This window comes from Siphateles boraxobius, unplaced genomic scaffold (genome assembly GCF_051911475.1).
Source record: "Siphateles boraxobius isolate OS27281-9 unplaced genomic scaffold, OSU_SipBor_1 77, whole genome shotgun sequence".
NCBI classification, from domain to species: Eukaryota; Metazoa; Chordata; class Actinopteri; order Cypriniformes; family Leuciscidae; genus Siphateles; species Siphateles boraxobius.
This window is the reverse complement of record NW_027509205.1, coordinates 9,407,885-9,425,202: the sequence shown is the minus strand read 5'-3', so window position 1 is coordinate 9,425,202 and position 17,318 is coordinate 9,407,885. Positions and strand designations below refer to the sequence as shown.

The following is a 17,318-nucleotide window of genomic DNA, read 5'->3' as shown; positions in this document are numbered from 1 at the left end:
TTTTTGTTAACAAATAAATGCTGTTCTTTTGATCTTTCCATTCATCAAAGTAAATCCTAAAAAAAAGTATCACAGTTTCCACAAAAATATTAAGCAGCACAACTATTTTCAACATAGATTATCAAATTAGCATATTAGAAAGATTTCTCAAGATCAATGTGACACTGAAGACAGGAGTAATGGCATACATTCAATGGCATTTCAGAAACAAAAAATTAAGTTAGGGTAAGACCTGTGACTGAGTGCTAAGTATTCCTTGAGCTTTCTTCACTATAGCTCTCAGCTCCCCAACAAATTTCTCTTTCTCAGGCTCAAGGACAAAATCCTCCTCCACCTAAACAAAACACATTGAGAGGATATTTACCAGTGAAGACATACTTCAATGCAAAAGCAACAGGTCAGGATCAGCGATCACAAATTATCTTAATATGTTGCTTCTTAGAAGCAAATGATTCACATAGCTGCTGAACATATTTCACCATGTAATCTGCAATGTCTTCAGGTGCATCTCCCTCAATGTCAAACTTGAATGTGACCATCTTGTTGCTGTGAGTCTCCAATTGACACTCTACCATGTTGTCCCCTGTTCCTGAGACCTACAACATAAACAGTGTTCATATTATATGATTCAATTAATTAAATTAAAAGTAAAGCTCAGAAATTATTATAAATATTGTGATTTACATACCTGCAACATGCTGAGTTGAAAATGAGTTTTTTCAGTCTTTTGACAGGATGATCTCCTCTGAGATTTTACCTTATCTAGTTTTCCACTGACCCACAGCGATTGAGCATCATCTCTATTGGCAGGAACAGAGCTGGATTTATATATATAAAAAATATTTAAAAATCTGTTTATGCACAGTTACCAAATACCAAATATTTCAAAAAAGTACACAAAACTACTTACCCTGATGAGGAGCCCCTGTTGGCAGACTGATGTGGGCTCTCCTGTTTCGACAAGAGAAAAAACACAAACAAACACACAGGAACCACACCATACCAACAGAAAACAAAAAGAAAAACAAAACATCAGTTATGTAATGAGTTATGCAAATAATAAAACAAATAATAAAAAAAATCCATAAGTAAAATGAAAGCAAAGTAATACTTTGTGTAAACCAAAAACAAAATGACTGTCCTGAATTCAAGAGATAAAAATTTGGTTTGATTTTTGTAAGTTAAACTTTGGTTTTGCAGGTGTTAAGATGTGTTAAGAAGTAGTGGGTCTTGCGTCTCAAGTTAACAGATTTAGAAGAGATGTTTGTTTGTCTTCTACCTTCATTAATCTTCTGCAGAACCTTCACATAACGTATATGGGTCGCTTTTATATAGTGCTATAAACTCACTCACTGCTAATATGTTATATATTTGAAACTAATATAAAGTACTTTTGTACCTGAGCAATGCCCAGCAATGCAGCATCACTTTCTGCCAGCGAGGTGGTGGGCAACACAGAGCCATTAGAGTCATGGGACTGTGAAGCATTGATGGTAGGAGGGGAATCATGGATCATGTCAGTAGGCCTTGCCTGGTTTAGCTGTGCCTCTGCTGGGACAGGAATTTCTGAAACTGGGACAGCTGGTTGTAGGGCTGGGAGAGTGGCAGAGGGCTGTAGGGAAGAACGAGATGGACTTGGGGGGATTTGTGATGGTATAAAGGCAGCTTGGGAGTAATGAAGCTGCTCGAAACTCCCAGTAGCCTCTATGTGGGTCTGCGCTGGTGCGTTTAAATGTGTTTGTGACTGCATGGTAGTCTGTGTGTGTGTTTGAGCAGGAAGAGTTTGTTTCTGCTGGTTCTGGGGCAAGGGTGGTAGAAACGAAACCACCTGACTGTACAGAGGTACCGTTCTAGCTTGGGTCTGAGGTACCTGACTGGGAGCAGTGTTTACCGAGAGCATATGTTGGAGCCCTGATTGAGGCTGACAAGGTTGTTGGTGGAGATCTTGTGGTAGAACAGCATTAGGGGGCAGAAGCTGCTGCAAAGGTTGGGTCTGATGTTGATGATGGAGCGGCTGTTGTTGCTGCACATGGTGGGCTTGAGGCAGTTGCTGCTCATGCTGTTGGGTAGCCTGAGGTTGCACTGGAGGCATGGGCTTCAAGACCGTCTGCATCGAGGCCACACTGACTGGATGTTGCTGAGTTTGGATGACTGGAGGAGCCTGCATTTGTGATTGGTCTGTCTGTTGTAAATAGCACTGCATTGATGAAGTGGCCATTTGGTTGATGGTAGGCACATGTGACACCGGAGAAAGTACTGCTTGCTGATATTGCTGAACAGTTGGCTGTTGTTGTTTCACAGGTTGTGTGAGGTCTAGTTGAAGAGACTGAATGGTTTGCGGACCGACATGTGCTTGAGGATATTGTGTGGGCATAAGTGTAGAAGCAGGTGGCACTGTAGCATGCACAAGAGGAGCAGGTGACCCAACCACGACTTGACACTGCAGAGAAGTTGCAGCTTGAGGTGGTACCAATTGAGTTTGGGATGGAAGGGTTTTCCCTTGTGAGACTATTTGTGTTGAAGTTGGTACAAATGAATGAATGGGTTGTGGTGTAGGAACTTTTGTTGGTGATGTGATTTGTTGGGTTGGTTGTGGAACTTGCAGCTGGCCTGCTTGAACATGGCCTCCAATTGACTGTGGTGCAGGATGACTTTGAGTCTCCAGAGGAATCTGACCATAAATTCCAGGGTCCCCTTGACTCTGGATTTGTACTTGCGCTGAAGGTTGAGTCGACATCTGAGGTGGTACCTGTTGCTGGATGAGTACTGGGGCTGGAACTTGAATAGGTATTTGAGCACTTACCATTTTTGGAGCTGCTTGAACCAGGGTTGGAACTTGTAAATCTACCAGAGAAGGTCTATGCGATGCCTGGGGAAGGATGGCTTGTTGCTGCTGAATCAAGACCGGTTGCTGCTCAGTTTGTTGTTGAGAAGGATGAGGTTGAGGTTGTGGGGACATTATTTGTTGAGAGTGCTGCATTTGACTAATCTGCTGGACCATCTCAGGAGGCTGTGATTTCCCTAGGTTTGCCTGATCTACCAGAGCTGCATGTTGCTCTATATGCTGTTGCTGCATCAAAACTTGTTGCAGTTGATTCTCAGCTTGTAGAGCTTGTTGTCGCTGTAATTCAATCTGGTGTTGTTGCATCAGAAGATGTTGCTGCATCTGTGACTCTCTCTGTTGTAGCAAAGTCTGTTGTTGCTGCTCAGTCTGTTGTTTAAATATCTGCTGCTGCAATTGCTGATCTGTCGGCTTCTGTAGTTGTGGCTGTTGCTGTAAAACATGTTGCTCTATCTGCTGAGGCTGCTGTTGGCGTAGTAAAGTTTGTTGCTGTTCAATGTGTGTCTGCTGTTGCATCTGCAGCAGTACATTTTGCTCTAACTTTTGCTGCTGCTGAATGAGTGCTTGCTGCTGCTGCTGTTGTTGCTGCTGTTTAAACAAAGCCTGCTGTTGCTGCTCCAACTGTTGCTGATGTAAAAGCGCTTGTTTCTGCTTTAACTGTAGTTGCTGCTGTTGTTGTAGCAAAGCTTGCTGTTCCAACTGTTGTTGCTGCAGAAGAGCCTGTTGTTGTTCACGTTGCTGCTGCTGCAATAGTGCTTGTTGTTGCTCCAGTTGCTGTTGCTGAAACAAAGCCTGTTGCTGTTGTCTTTGTTGTTCCACCTGTTGCTGTAAAATGGCTTTTTGCTGCTGTTCTATTTGCTTTTGTTGCTGTAATGCTTGCTGCTGTTGCTCGATCTGTAGCTGTACTGCCAAGTTTTGTTGTTGCTGCAGAATAATTTGTTGTTGCTCCACTTGTTGTTGTTGTGGCTGAATATAAACTTGTTGTTGATGTTGTTGCTCCATTTGATTTTGCAAAGCAGCCTTCTGTTTCTGCTCAATTTGTTGCCTAATCAGAAGTTGCTGTTGTTGTTGCTCCGTCAATTGCAATGGCTGCTGGATTGTTTGAAGTACCGGTGGCTGTTGTACCATGGTTTTTATCATGCCCTGCTCTTGTGATTCAGCTATTTGTTGCACATAAACTTGCTGTGCCTGTTGTTGCTGAGTCTGGTGTTGATATTGTTCTACTGAGGATTGTTGTACTGACAGCTGATACTGCTGTATCACAACTTGTTGCTGTTGTAGCTCACTCTGCTGTGGATTGCACAATGTTGGCTGGTTCTGCTGTGGCAATGGGATATATGGCTGCTGAGATGCAGTGGAATGCGGTGGCTGTTCCTGTAGGACCACCTGGGGTTGTTCTATGTTCTGTGGCTGTTGTAACAAAACGGCCATTTGTTGAACCTGGTCCGTCGGCTGTGGCAAGACCACAGTCTGGTGCTGCTGCAGCATTATATTTGCCTGCTTTTGTGGTGTTGCTTGCTGAATTTTCAGTTGCAACGTTCCGGACAAATCTGATATCTCCTGCTGTTGCATCTGAACAATAGTTTTCTTGGGCAAAACATCAGTAGGTTGAACGGGAGCAATACTAGTTTGGGTCTGCATGGGTGGCATGTTGTTGCCTGCTGATGCTATGGGTTCTCCAGCTGGGATGGAGGAAGTGAGGACAGTCATGGGTGCCTGGGGTGATATTGGGGGGATGTATGACTGCGACTGTACAAGAGAACTGTGAGCCTGTGTGGAAGCATCAGTGGGTCGGGAGTGTAACATTTGCGAGGATGTAACATCTGTTGAGTATGGTGGAAGGGGCTGGTGGGAAAAACACATTTGAAAATTATTTGGGAAGGATGGATAGGCCAGATCATGGAGTTGGGTAGCAAGTAGTGGTGGGAGGAAGAAAAAGAGAGAGCAAAGCATTAGTGCACTTCATTAATCAACCAAAGGAAACAAGACATTTTGGAAAGCAAAAGACATGAAACAACATTCTGCACGTGCAGTTATTAGGTTATTTTTAGACTGTTCATACTACGATCAATGCTGTTGTTTTTTGATTAGACAACACTTCAGATCACAGGCAGCTGTATTCCAAGAATGAAAGAAATTATCATGGTGTTCAGGTCAGACCAATCTACCATTAAAACTGTACTAGATGCAATTTTGAGAATTATTTTTATTTTTTTAAATCACATCAATGCATTCCTACTGGCAAAAACTGCCCCTGCAATAGACCTTATTCAGAGCAGCGCCATGACAGGTATGAAAGAGAGGTTGTGAGGGATACTTACCTTGTTTTTAAAGGCATCCGCTGTAAAAAGCTGAATAAAGCACCTAGATCACTACTAATTTCCAAAGATCATGTTGTCTGGAGTTTCTTTTTTTTTTGTCAACTGAAATTTCTTGGAAAGATATTTTCGCAGTGTTTTGTCAGCAGAAAAATCCAAAATCATTAAATTACAGTACAACCCACTGAAGAGATGTACAGTATGTCTATCCCTCACAGCCTCACTATCATTTCCGTTAAAAATCAAAGATGGTGCTGCTGTGAATAAGGTCTACGCAGCAAGGGCTTTTGAATGACTGCAGCGCTTTCGTTCAGGTATGCCAACTTTTCACAGAGTTTGATGAAAACAAATTATACTTGATGTGAACAGCTGTGGGCTATTTTTGCAGTCGGTTTACTTTGAAGTGCACTTATCTGTATTCTTGACCTGACCAATGTCTTACTGTCTAGCATCATACAATTTTATACGAAAATAAATTGAACTATGAATTATATTCTAGAAACAATTCATATTTACTATTCAAGGACTATATACAGCCAATACAACCATTATTTCTTTCAAATTATCAGCTCATTTGGTTCAGCATACAGTGAATTTCAACAACTATGTTCTCTGGACCAAACATTAAAAATGTAGGTCAGTGAACATCATGTAACTCAGCACATGACCTAAATCAAAGTCACAGACTTCACAGATAGATATCTTAGGAAATTAAATTCAGTATTTCAGCAACACAGTGCCATGTTTATATATTGTCACTTATCAAAACATGTTTTTCTGTGCCATGTCTATATTTTGTCAAAGTGACATAGCTTGAGGAGTTAAATACCCTAGCAGTCCCTCAACATATTCCTCTAAAATAACATAACATTTGAAACTGAATGAACCAAGTGTCCCTGGATTGATTTGCTTTAGATGAGAATTATTGTGTCCAGTGCAAACGTGAACTGACACAAGGGAGACAATCACCTGAGAATATTGTTGAGGTACACTTAATGGGACCTGTGATGCCATAGCGACTGGTTGAATGAAAGTCTGTGCCACAGGAATGTTAGGAGCCCCACCACCACTTTGGCCGATGGAAATGCCAGATATCCCACCATTCTGGCCAACAGGCACATTTGAAACCCCTCTGTTCTGACCAATAGGGAGCAGCTGGGGGTGAGATATAACCCCTGCTCCTTTCACTCCCTAAATAAAGGAAACAATTCTTATCTGACCAAAGAGTACATTCACACAACAATTACTTTTTTTTTTACTGTATAACAAAGGTTTCAAATGAGCAAGAATGGTGGTGATTTAGCAGCAGGGGATGTATGGCACTAGATAAGAAAATTGTTTCTGAAGTAGCGGTACTTACAGATTTGCCTGTACATGGGTTCCCTGACTCTGGTAAGGAAAAGGCTTGGATTTGTCCACTGACAGCAGGAAGACTCTCACCCTCTGAATATGGAAAAATAGACTGCCAAATCAACATTTATACACCCATTTGGGACAAATAATAGTTACAAGTGCCTGTTATATCCTGTTAACCCTCTGAGACCTAAGGGTATTTTTACAATAAATTTTTCGTCTGGTGTTATTCACTAAAAAAGCTTGTAAAACATCAACACTTTTGTGCACAGACAATTGACACACATCTTTTTTTTCAGGACAAATTGAACTTTCAGCTTATTTGTGTTTCATTGATGTCACCTGAATGTAAAATAAGTTATGGGACCACAAAGACAAATGAAAAAATAAATCGGAAATTGAATCACTCAAATATTTATTGAAATCACACACAAATAAATAAAAGCTAAGCAATTTTCCTCTGGAAAACAGTTTGTTCAAGTCTTTGGAGTCCTGGAGCACAGGAATGAACATTATAACTTGAACAGAACAAAAAATATTTACATTTTTCCAAAGGAAGTCCAGGCGTTTTGGGCCTCATGAAAATCACTGATGCCAAGCCTCAAAACAGTTCCTATCAGGAATCACACAGAGGGCCACATCACAGGCTTTGCATTTCCAGGGGGTGGCCTGTTTCACCTGCCTTGTCTGTTTGCAGTTCACACATTGCCTTCTACCATATGTGGCCTTCTTGCTTGCTTCAGTTTGTTCCGATGTTTGGACGGGTACATGGTTACTTTGTTGCTGGGTGGGAGGAACAGCAACTGTAACACCACAGAGTTGGGCTGACAGCTCCTCCAGAAAAGCCCTGTGGGTCATGGGCTGTTGCTGCTTCTCTGCACAAACTTCCTTGTGAAGTAAAAAACTGTTGGTCGCAGCAATGTCCAAAAAATGGAAAAACAGTGTCCTGTACCATCTCATTGTTTTATGGTGAACTGAGTAGTATTGGATGAGTTGATCAGAAAGATCAACACCTCCCATATTCTTGTTGTATTCAGTGACCGGGGTTGGGCATGGAATGGATTTGGTGTTCCAGCCTCCATCTGGAGTTCTTACCTTTCTCTGAACTGTGTTGCCAGAGAAGGCCGGGTGAATTGTGGAGCAGACAGAGACTTCCCGAGTGTCCATCCACTTTACAAAAACCAGAGGGCCGTCACGGATCCACCTGATGGTACCCCTAGGATCCTTTTTGTTCATGGCATTTGTTGTTGTGCGGGGGCATCCTCGTCTGTTGTCCCTGTAGGTGCCACATGCTCCAAAGTTCATGCTGTACAGATCCATGAATAGCTTTGGACTTGTGTAGAAGTTGTCTACATACAAATTGTAGCCACTCCCTAGGGATGATTTCTTCATGAGGGACATAACCGAGTCGTATGCCAGTCCTACACCAGAAGCAAACACAGACTTCCCCGTGTATACAGCGAAGTCTAAAGTGTACCCAATGCTGCTGTCTGCCAGCACAAAAAGTTTGAAGCCCCACTTAGTTGGTTTCGCCTTCATATATTGGGTCATGCCAGTGTGAGCCTTTGTTGCCACCATCCTCTCGTCCACTGAAAGGTTCTGCCGTGGGTGATAAAATGCTCTGCATGCATGTATGATGTCATCTAAAAGGGGCTTTAGACGAAACAGCCGGTCATAAGCTGGTGTCCCTCTCTTCCGGTCGTTGTGGACATCTTCATCAGGGTCGCTCATGTGGATGTTCCAGGAAATTACCTGATACCTGTCACGTGTCATCACTGAGTGGGGAAACTGTAGGCTGAAAATGGTGTTTGTCCTCCAGTAGTCCCGGATATTTGTCAGTCTCACCAGTGCAAAAAAGAAAGTCAGCCCTATATATTTGAAAAATTCTTCAACGGTGAAGTTTTTCCAGGAATATTTTTTGCCACTGGCAATGTTTTTTGCAGCGTTTGTGTTTGTGTTATTACACAGAGTGGTTGCTGCACTGTCACTGACAAAGAGTTTGAAAAGGTCCAATGGTGTGTAAATGGATGTGGGGCTGAGCTGATGTCCTGGCTTTCTTGTTGGGACGAACCTTTTGGGCACTGGAGGGATGTCTGGCTGACTCTCACTGTTCCATGATGGAGTTGGGGCTGCTGGCTGTGGTGATCTAGATCTCGACCTTGATGATTTAGGACTCTGTCGACCCCTCAAGCTGCCAGATCTGGATCTGGATCTGGATCTTGACCTTGACCGCGCTCTCCCTCGTGACCGTGACTGCAGCCGTCCATGACCTATTCCTGGCAGCTGCTGGGATGCTGCAGCAGAAGTGGAAGGGCCCTCCTCAGTGGAAGAATGGGAGCTTTCCTGTCTGGCTTGGGTGGGTGGGCTGGTGTCTTCATCATTATCACAACTGTAAAACAAATAAATAAAGCAAAATATTAGATCATACAAATTAGATCAATTACTGTTTTTGTATTTGATTTTTCACATAAGATTACAATGGCTGAGATTGCTACTGTACCCCCAACCCACCACAGCTATAATATGACCATTCGCTTTCCAGCCAAAAGGTGTGACCAACCCCCCACTATTCTCTCCACAGGTAAAAGGTGTGACCAACCCCCCACTACAACATCCTTTGTTTGTATCTCTAGGTAAACTCAGACAAACAATGGCTGAGAGACAAAGTGTAATCCACAACTCTGTAACAAACATAAACAAATGAAATACTACTTTTACAGAACTTATTTTTACATATTTAGAAAATTTATATTTTATCATATTAGTTTTTTCTTCTTTTTTTATACTTTTTACAGTAAATAAACTCAGACATACAATGGTTGAGAGACAAAGAGTGTAATCTACAACTCTTACTACTCTGTAACACACACAGAAAAACGAAATACTACTTTTACATAACTTATTTTTCCATATTTAGAAAATGTATATTTTATCATATTAGTTTTTGTTTATTTTTATACTTTTACAGTAAATAAATAAATGTAACTTACTCTTCAGCAGGGTCTAGACGATTCTGGTAATCAAGTTCCTCATCAGTCAAAAAGCTCTCTTCTCCAGAAAATCCATCATCCTCCATGGCATCAAAAAAGGCCAGTGCTTGATTTACATCCATGTTTCTCAATCTCTGAGGATCCATTATTCTCCGTGTTTCTCTGTGTATTATTCAAAACTCGCGTCTCTCTGTGCGTCTCTCTCTCTCTCTCCTCGAAACCACTGTGCCGTGCGTCTCTCTCTTTCCAAAATATCACCCTTGGTTCATGCGTAATGACGCACACCAACGTGGACGACGGATCAGCCTGTCATTGGTCAACAACCTCACACAAAGCATCGCGAGATGTCCAAAATGGCAGCTTGCATCAAGCTAGCAGCAAATATGACGGAAAATTTATAAATTATGGACTTCAGAGATCAAAACTGGGATATACACATATGGATTTATTACTGAAACACTCTGAAAGGACGCACAAGTTCCAGGCTGGATAGAAAACCTTCTGAAAAGGCTAGAAAGACACCAAATACACCCCCGTGACGGCTAGCGTGTTAGCTTTCTGCTGCAAAAAACGGTAAGGAAATCGATCAATTTTTCATCAAATAATATCAATATTTATCGGAGGAGTCGTGTGGCGTCGTCGACGATGCCGTCGGTTTCAGAGGGTTAATAAGATTGTGATTCTAAATTAATTGTGCACCTGTGAAGCCCAATGCAGTCCCTTGCTGTTGGACATGTTGGTCTACTTCTGGCAGCTCCTCTGCCTCTGCCTGACCCCCAGCAGCTGCAGCAGCTCCTGTGCCCTGTGAGGAGGTGGTGCAGGAAGGATGAACATAGGAAAAGGAGGAGGTAAGGACTGTGGAGTCACGGCGATCACCAAGACTTTGTTGTTGTTGCTGCTGAAGGAGCTGCTGTTGTCGCCGTTCACGGGAATTCTTAATTAGAGTCACTCTGTCTCTAATGGACTTCCCCACCACCTTAGCATCACTTTCATGGAAAAAGCCAGACTTCACCTATAAAAAAGCAATATAAATGGAGAATGAATAAAAAAAGAGACAAGTTGTCTTACAGATAGTTCACCAAAACTAAAAAATTTCATTGTTTACATAGTTTTCATGTCATTCTAAACTTGATGAAAAAACACCTTAGAAACAGAAAATTTAAGAAAAATAGGGCTCCAACTAACGATTTTTTAAATAAATGATTAATCTGTCGATTATTTTTTCGATTAATCGATGAATCTGATAATTTTTTTTAAAAAACATTAATTTCCAACCCTTTATTCAAAAACAGAACTGACAGTGCAAATTCACAGTGCAAAAAATCTTCAGAAAGTGCACAAACAGGTTGCTATTTGAACATCCCTGAGCTGTTAAAGTAATAATAAAAAATGGACTAACACAAAAAACATACACATGTATGCTTTACATCTGCCAAATATATAGGCTTTTTAAAAATAAAGTGCATAAAAAGATGTATATTTTTGTTTAAAGGGACCAGGGGCCTGTTTCAACAAGGAGGTTCAACCAACTCTGAGTTAAAACTTGAACTCTGACTTGACTTACCCTGAGTAACCATGGCAACAGCGCCAAACAAAAAGAAGAATTACTGTGTTGGGTGTAATTAATTACCAAGTAATCTAAATATTGTAATTTAATTAAAGGGATTACTCTTAATTTCTCTGTAATTTAAAATAAAATCTGATGTAATTACATTAAATAGGCTACTACATAGACCATAGAACAATTCTGTATAGAAACAATAGTTGATTTAACATACATTTTTAAAAGGTATATTTTTAATGTGACCTTCTCCCTCTACACACTTTGGTGAATTCAAGAATAATATCATGCAATTGTTTATTGTTAATTTGAAAGCATTAAAAGTGCAGTTTCTTGTCTCTCCTTGTATTGTTCAAGTGGTTGAGGTTGATATGGGATTTATAAGTAATTGGTAATAAGTAGACCAATACTTTCTAGAGATAGCAATTATTACTTTAATCTAATTACACTGTTGAAGATGTAATTTGTAGTTAGTAATTAATAACTATTTTAGACTAACTTACCCAACTGTTATAATATCAGAGGTGAAACTGGAAGAACAGTATGTTATTAAACCTCATTTTAATTTTCATGTAGGCTAGGTCATTAAAAGAATGTGGCAGCAGCTGAAAATGAAATATAAAAACATAATTCAATCAGGTAAGGCTTGAGCATATCATGGGTGTAGGCTACCTGACTTTACAAACATTTTACATATTAAATACCTAAATAGCATCCAGTGTCTGTCTAGCAGTGCAGCAGCATTTTTGGCTGAGGGGAATTCCTGGAGGGACTTCATCAGAGCCACTCACTCCCAAAGATCCAAGGGCCTTCATAAAATGTAAAAGGTCTACATATATGTTATTTTTTATGTAGGATATTTTTGATATTTCCATTTATTTTACTTTGGGTTGGGTTTTTCGTTGGTCCCAACAGATTCAGATGGTAATATCTGTCTTTTGGAGCCTCCTGTCCCAACAGAACCCCAGGTAGTTGTAAGTAGCCTACTCAATACACCAGAAATTAGGACAAATAATTTGGGCCCTGCCTGGGCCCAGACCACGCAGCCCTCGCCCTGGATTCGGGAGGCTGGCTGCACTGTGAAGCGCCTCCGCTGTCGACCCTGCGGGCTCGACTTGAAGCTTTCACCACGAACGCTGTCACTCCGCCCTCTGGACCGCACAAGAAGAAGCACCCTTCACAGAAGCGAGCGGAGCCTGAGGTCACACTGAAGAGCTAGCCGGATTACATCCCGCCAGCTTCTCTCTCTCCTTCTCCGGACCTCCCGGACGCGCAGCTGCCGGCTTTGGCCCTCACTGCCGCCACCTCAGGGGACGAAGCTGAAGGAATGGACCCAGGTGACAGCTGTTCCATCCTGGCATTGGACAGCGAGGAGTGGTCGAGTTCTCAGCACTCTGCCTCCTCTGCGATCTGGGAAGGATACAAAAGCTACTGCAGCGGTCTATTCGGCAGCCAACGAGCCGGTGATGCAACCCGCTCGCCTGCACACAACCGACGTTGCTACGGCAACCCAGACAAATCTCTCAAAGATGGTTAAGTCCCGCCGCGGCCGGACCAACATTGAAACATCTCGCCCTGTCAGTCCCATTAGAAAAGCTACTGCAGTGATGTTTTCGGCAGCCAACGAGCCGGTAATGCAACCTGCAAAATCTCAAGAGTATAACGTCTGGCTATCCGGCTCATGCCGTGGTGCTCTACGTGTAGGAAACGTGCCCACATCTCAGTGTTCACCCCTACACGCAAGCACGATACCCCCGTGTCTCTCACACTCACAGAGCCCACTCATAAAGCTGGCAAATGCCGCTCGAGTGCTAGATGTAGGAAATGTGCCCACAACTCTGTGCCCACGCCTACTCTCTGCCCGCTCTGTCACACGGCCAAAACAGCCTCATATCTGTCAGGTTACGAATGTAAGTTACGTGCCCGCTTACGAGCGCTCACGCTTACTAGTCAATGCCCGGCGCTGCTCGCGCATCACAAAGTTCTCAAAACGTTCCCCGTTCAAGGCAACCGGGACATCACATGTGAAACAGCCAGCCTTCGCTGTCAGCGAGCCGCAGTATTCATGCACCGAGGGCGCGCGCCGCGCCCATACCTCCGGTTCAGTTTTCCGAGCCCACAAAGCGTGGCGATCGGATCCCGGAAGCTATTCTCCCCATGGCTATGAATGTAAGCTGCCCGCTTACGAGCGCTCACGCTTACTAATAAACTCCCGGCGCTGCTCGCGCATCACAAAGAAGGGTATAATGTCTGGTTATCCGGCTCAGGCCGATGGTGGCAAAAGTGTAGAAAAGGTGCCCACATCTCAGTGTTCACCCCTACACACAAGCACTATACCCGTGTCTCTCGCTTTTTCACAGAGCCCACTCTCCTAAAGCTGGCGAATGCCGCTCGAGTGTTAGATGTAGGAAACGTGCCCACTCACGAGCACTCACGCTTACTAACAAACACCTCGCCGCAGGTGCCATTTGCGCATCACAAAGTGATCACAAAACGTTCCCGATTCAAAGCAATCGGGACGTCACATATGAATGTAAGTTACGTGCCCGCTCATGAGCGCTCACGCTTACTAACAAACTTTTTGCCCCTGGCGCCGCTCGCATATCATAAAACGTTCCCCATTCAAAGCAATCGAGACGTCACATATGAAACAGCCAACTACCGCTGTCAGCGAGCACCTGTATTCGAGCGTCGAGGGCGCGTGCGCCGCGCCCAGACCTCCGGTTTAGTTTCCCGAGCCCACAAAGTGCGGCGATCGGAACTCGGAGGCCATTCTGTCCCTAGCTATACATGTAAAAACATGGGAAGGGGACCAGGGATATTAAAGTGGGTGCTAAGCACAATAAGACAGGGCTATTCACTACAGATCGCTCGCAGTCCCCCTCGCTTTCGAGCACGGGCCGAGAAAGTGAAAGCGGAAGTAGCGCATCTACTCTGCACAGAAATGGCAAAACTGCTGTGCAAAGGGGCTATAGAACCAGTACCTCCTTTGAGCGAGTAAGGCTTTACAGCCGATTTTTTCTCATTCCCAGGACGGAGCTCTAAGACCTATCTTAGATCTAAGATATTTGAACAAAGCTCTCATGAAAAGACTGTTCAAAATGCTCACGACCAGACAAATCTTCGCGCAAATTCGCACCGAGGAACCGGTTTATAACTCTCGATCTGAAAGATGCTTATTTTCAGATTCAGATAATACCCCGTCACAGGCCAGATATATCAATACACCGTCCTCCCGTTCAGCCCGTCTTTAGCACCCTGTACATTGCGAAGTGAATGAACGCGGCTCTCGCTCCCCTGAGAAATCAAACATGCGGATTCCGAACTATTTGGACGATTGGCTGACTCTGGCACAGTCAGAGATAGAACTGTTATCTCACAGAACAGTGCTCCTCAGTCATCTGGAAAGCCTGGGTCTCACTGTCAACTGGACCAAGAGCTCATTACTGCCCAGTTAGTCAGTTTCCTTTCTGGGGATAGAACTGGACTCTGTGGCTATGACAACCCGTTTATCGACACAGTGGGCACCGTGTGCGACACCTGGCCGCGTCTTTCCAGAAGGGCAGCGTCGCTTCTCTGAGAACGTTTCAAGAATGCTGGGCTGTATGGCCTCAGCTGCAGCAGTGCTTCAGCAGGGCGTACTGCGCATGCACCCGCTACAACGCTGGTTGAATGCTCGAGTGACTCACCGTGGTGATGATGGGAGCCGTCTCATATCAAAAAGTCATCTCGACGGACGCCTCCAACCTAGGTTGGGGCGCTCTCTTTTAGGGCAGACCGAGAAATGCCTTCACATGAGATGTGATAGCGGTTGAGAACGCGCTGAAGCACTTTCTCCCGCTCATACGGAACCACCACGTTCTAGTCCGATCGGACAACATGTCTGTGGTGTCATACGTGAAACGTCAGGGTGGTGTCAGATCCAGGAATCTCTGCAGTCTGACGGAACCCCTTCTTGTATGGTCTCAGCACCTCCTGCGCTCGCTCAGAGCTGTGCATTTGCCAGGCCACCTGAACGACGGCCCAGACAAACTATCCAGGAACAACGTTCCCCCAGGGGAATGGTCCCTGCACCCCCATGCAGTCCAGTTACTGTGCCGCCTTTTCAGCGAACCGAAAGTCGACCTGTTTGCATCAAAAGACAACGCTCATTGCCCGATGTTCTTTTCAAAGAACGAGGATGCGCTGGCCTGAATCTGTCCCAGCCTCCCACATTATGCTTTCCCTCCGGTCTCTCTGTTACTACAGGTAATCAAGAGGATCAGGGAAACGCGGCACTCGGTGCTCCTTATAGCTCCGCGATGGGAGAATCAAATCTGGTTCCCAGAGCTGACGTGGCTGTCACACACAGCCCCTTGGCCGATTCCGGTAAGGAGAGATCTCCTCTCTCGCAAGCCCGCTGCTCAATCTGGCATGCCCATCAGAGCGCTGGTCTCTGCACGTATGGTTAATCAACGGATACCCGTTGTCCTACCAGAAGGAGTGATGAACACGAATACGCAATCCAGAGCTCCCTCTACGAGGCAGCTTTACGCGTCTAAATGGTCTGTGTTCTCCAAATGGTGTGCTGATAGAGATCTAGACCCACGAACGTGTGGGGTCCCGTGGTTGCTTGGCTTCCTTCAAGAGCTGTTGGATAAGGGCAGGTCCCCATCCACGCTTAAAGTATATGTGGCGGCCTTTGCAGCGTTTGATGAGGCGATGCGCGGTCAGTCAGTAGGAAGAAACAAGCTCGTCATCCGCATCCTTAGAGGACCCAGAAGGATGAATCCCCCGCGACCCCATCGGTTCCCATGTGGGATCTTTCATTGGTCCTACAGGCCCTGAAAGTTTTCCCCTTTGAACCGATAGACTCCGTGGACCTAAAATACCTCTCGCTCAAAACCGTTTTTCTGACAGCTCTGTCCTCAGTCAAACGTGTGGGGGATTTACACGCGCTATCTGTTAGCGCTGCGTGTCTTGAGTTCGTGCCAAATGACTCTAAAGTCATCCTCAAGCCCAGGGATGATTATGTCCCTAAAGTGTTGGGCACTCCCTTCAGAGCGCAGGTCATTTCTCTATCGGCTCTGCCAGCATCCGATAGTGAGGGCGATGTTAATCTCCTCTGCCCTGTCAGGGTGCTGAGGTCTTACATTACGCGCTCCGCTCCTTTCAGGCATTCGGAACAGCTCTTTGTCTTTTTTGATGGCCGCACCAAGGGTCTCGCCGCCTCGAAACAGAGCCTGTCCAGATGGATAGTGGAAGCTATGTCTGCGTGATGATTGGAGGATCTGTCGAAAGACTGCATCTCCTTTTGACTGACAGCTATTTTGTACTATAAGAAGTCGCTGAAGCTATTCGCGCTCAGTCCCATCGTGGATTTCTCAAGTGTAGTCAAAAGACAAACTGCTGCAACCTATTTCTTGATATTTGCGTGTGAAATTGCCAATTTTCATTTATATATTTCACAGTTACACACCACATCCCTTGTTTGAGTTTTAGCGAGTTTAACAAAAATTTTTGATCGTCATTCATTCATTCATTCATATAGTAGGCAAGGCTAGCGTGGGTGAAACTGCACACGATGTCAGACAGTGCTAATATTGTCGACCTGATTTTGGCGAAGTCATTTGAAAGTCTTCCTTACGAGGAAAAGCTTAAAATTAAACAGAAGGGCAGATCAACACCTAAGATTGATTTAGTGCAAAAAATAGGCAAAAATAACATGTCCTTTCAGCTCTCCTGGTATGACAAAATCAGCTGGCTGACTGGAAGGGCTGTGACGAATAAAAAGTACTGCTGGCCATGCCTCTTAATGAAACCATCTCACGGATGTGTTGTTTGGTCAAAGGTGGGGTTTGAAGATCTGTCTAACTTTGACAGGGCATATAAAAGACATGAAAAGAGCCATGAACATGTGAGTGCATGTGCAAGATTAAGTTGCATGGGCAGGATCAGGGTTGAGCATGCAATCAATAAAGGTGCTGGCATTCAAGTGGATAAACATAATGAAACAGTAAAAACAGGGCCTTTCTAAACCGCCTTATTGATGTGACATCCTTGCTTGGCCGGCAGGAGCTGTCATTTAGGGGACATGATGAGAGTAGTGAATCATCCAACAAGGGGAATTACAACGAGTTCACAGAAACATCAGCTAAATATGACTCTGTCCTGTCCACACAATTTGAGTGCTCAACTGTGTTTTCTGGTATGTCCCATACTATTCAAAATGACTTGATCTCTGCTCTTGCAGCCACCGTTTCTAATCAGATCAG

At 44.1% G+C, this 17,318-nt stretch overlaps 1 protein-coding gene across 1 annotated transcript in view; it reads right to left on the bottom strand.

Moving 5' to 3' along the window:
• The window catches only part of wnk3 (WNK lysine deficient protein kinase 3), a 91,772-nt gene that overhangs the window by 12,260 nt on the left and 62,194 nt on the right, over positions 1–17,318 (bottom strand). Inside the window, exons 8-15 of the mRNA XM_077218334.1 lie at positions 10,203–10,515; positions 6,521–6,603; positions 6,130–6,351; positions 1,400–4,687; positions 911–951; positions 689–818; positions 480–596; positions 233–334 (exon numbers count right to left, since the gene is read on the bottom strand). Of these exons, the coding sequence (XP_077074449.1) occupies positions 233–334; positions 480–596; positions 689–818; positions 911–951; positions 1,400–4,687; positions 6,130–6,351; positions 6,521–6,603; positions 10,203–10,515 (4,296 nt within the window). The remainder of the gene's footprint in view (positions 1–232; positions 335–479; positions 597–688; positions 819–910; positions 952–1,399; positions 4,688–6,129; positions 6,352–6,520; positions 6,604–10,202; positions 10,516–17,318) is intronic.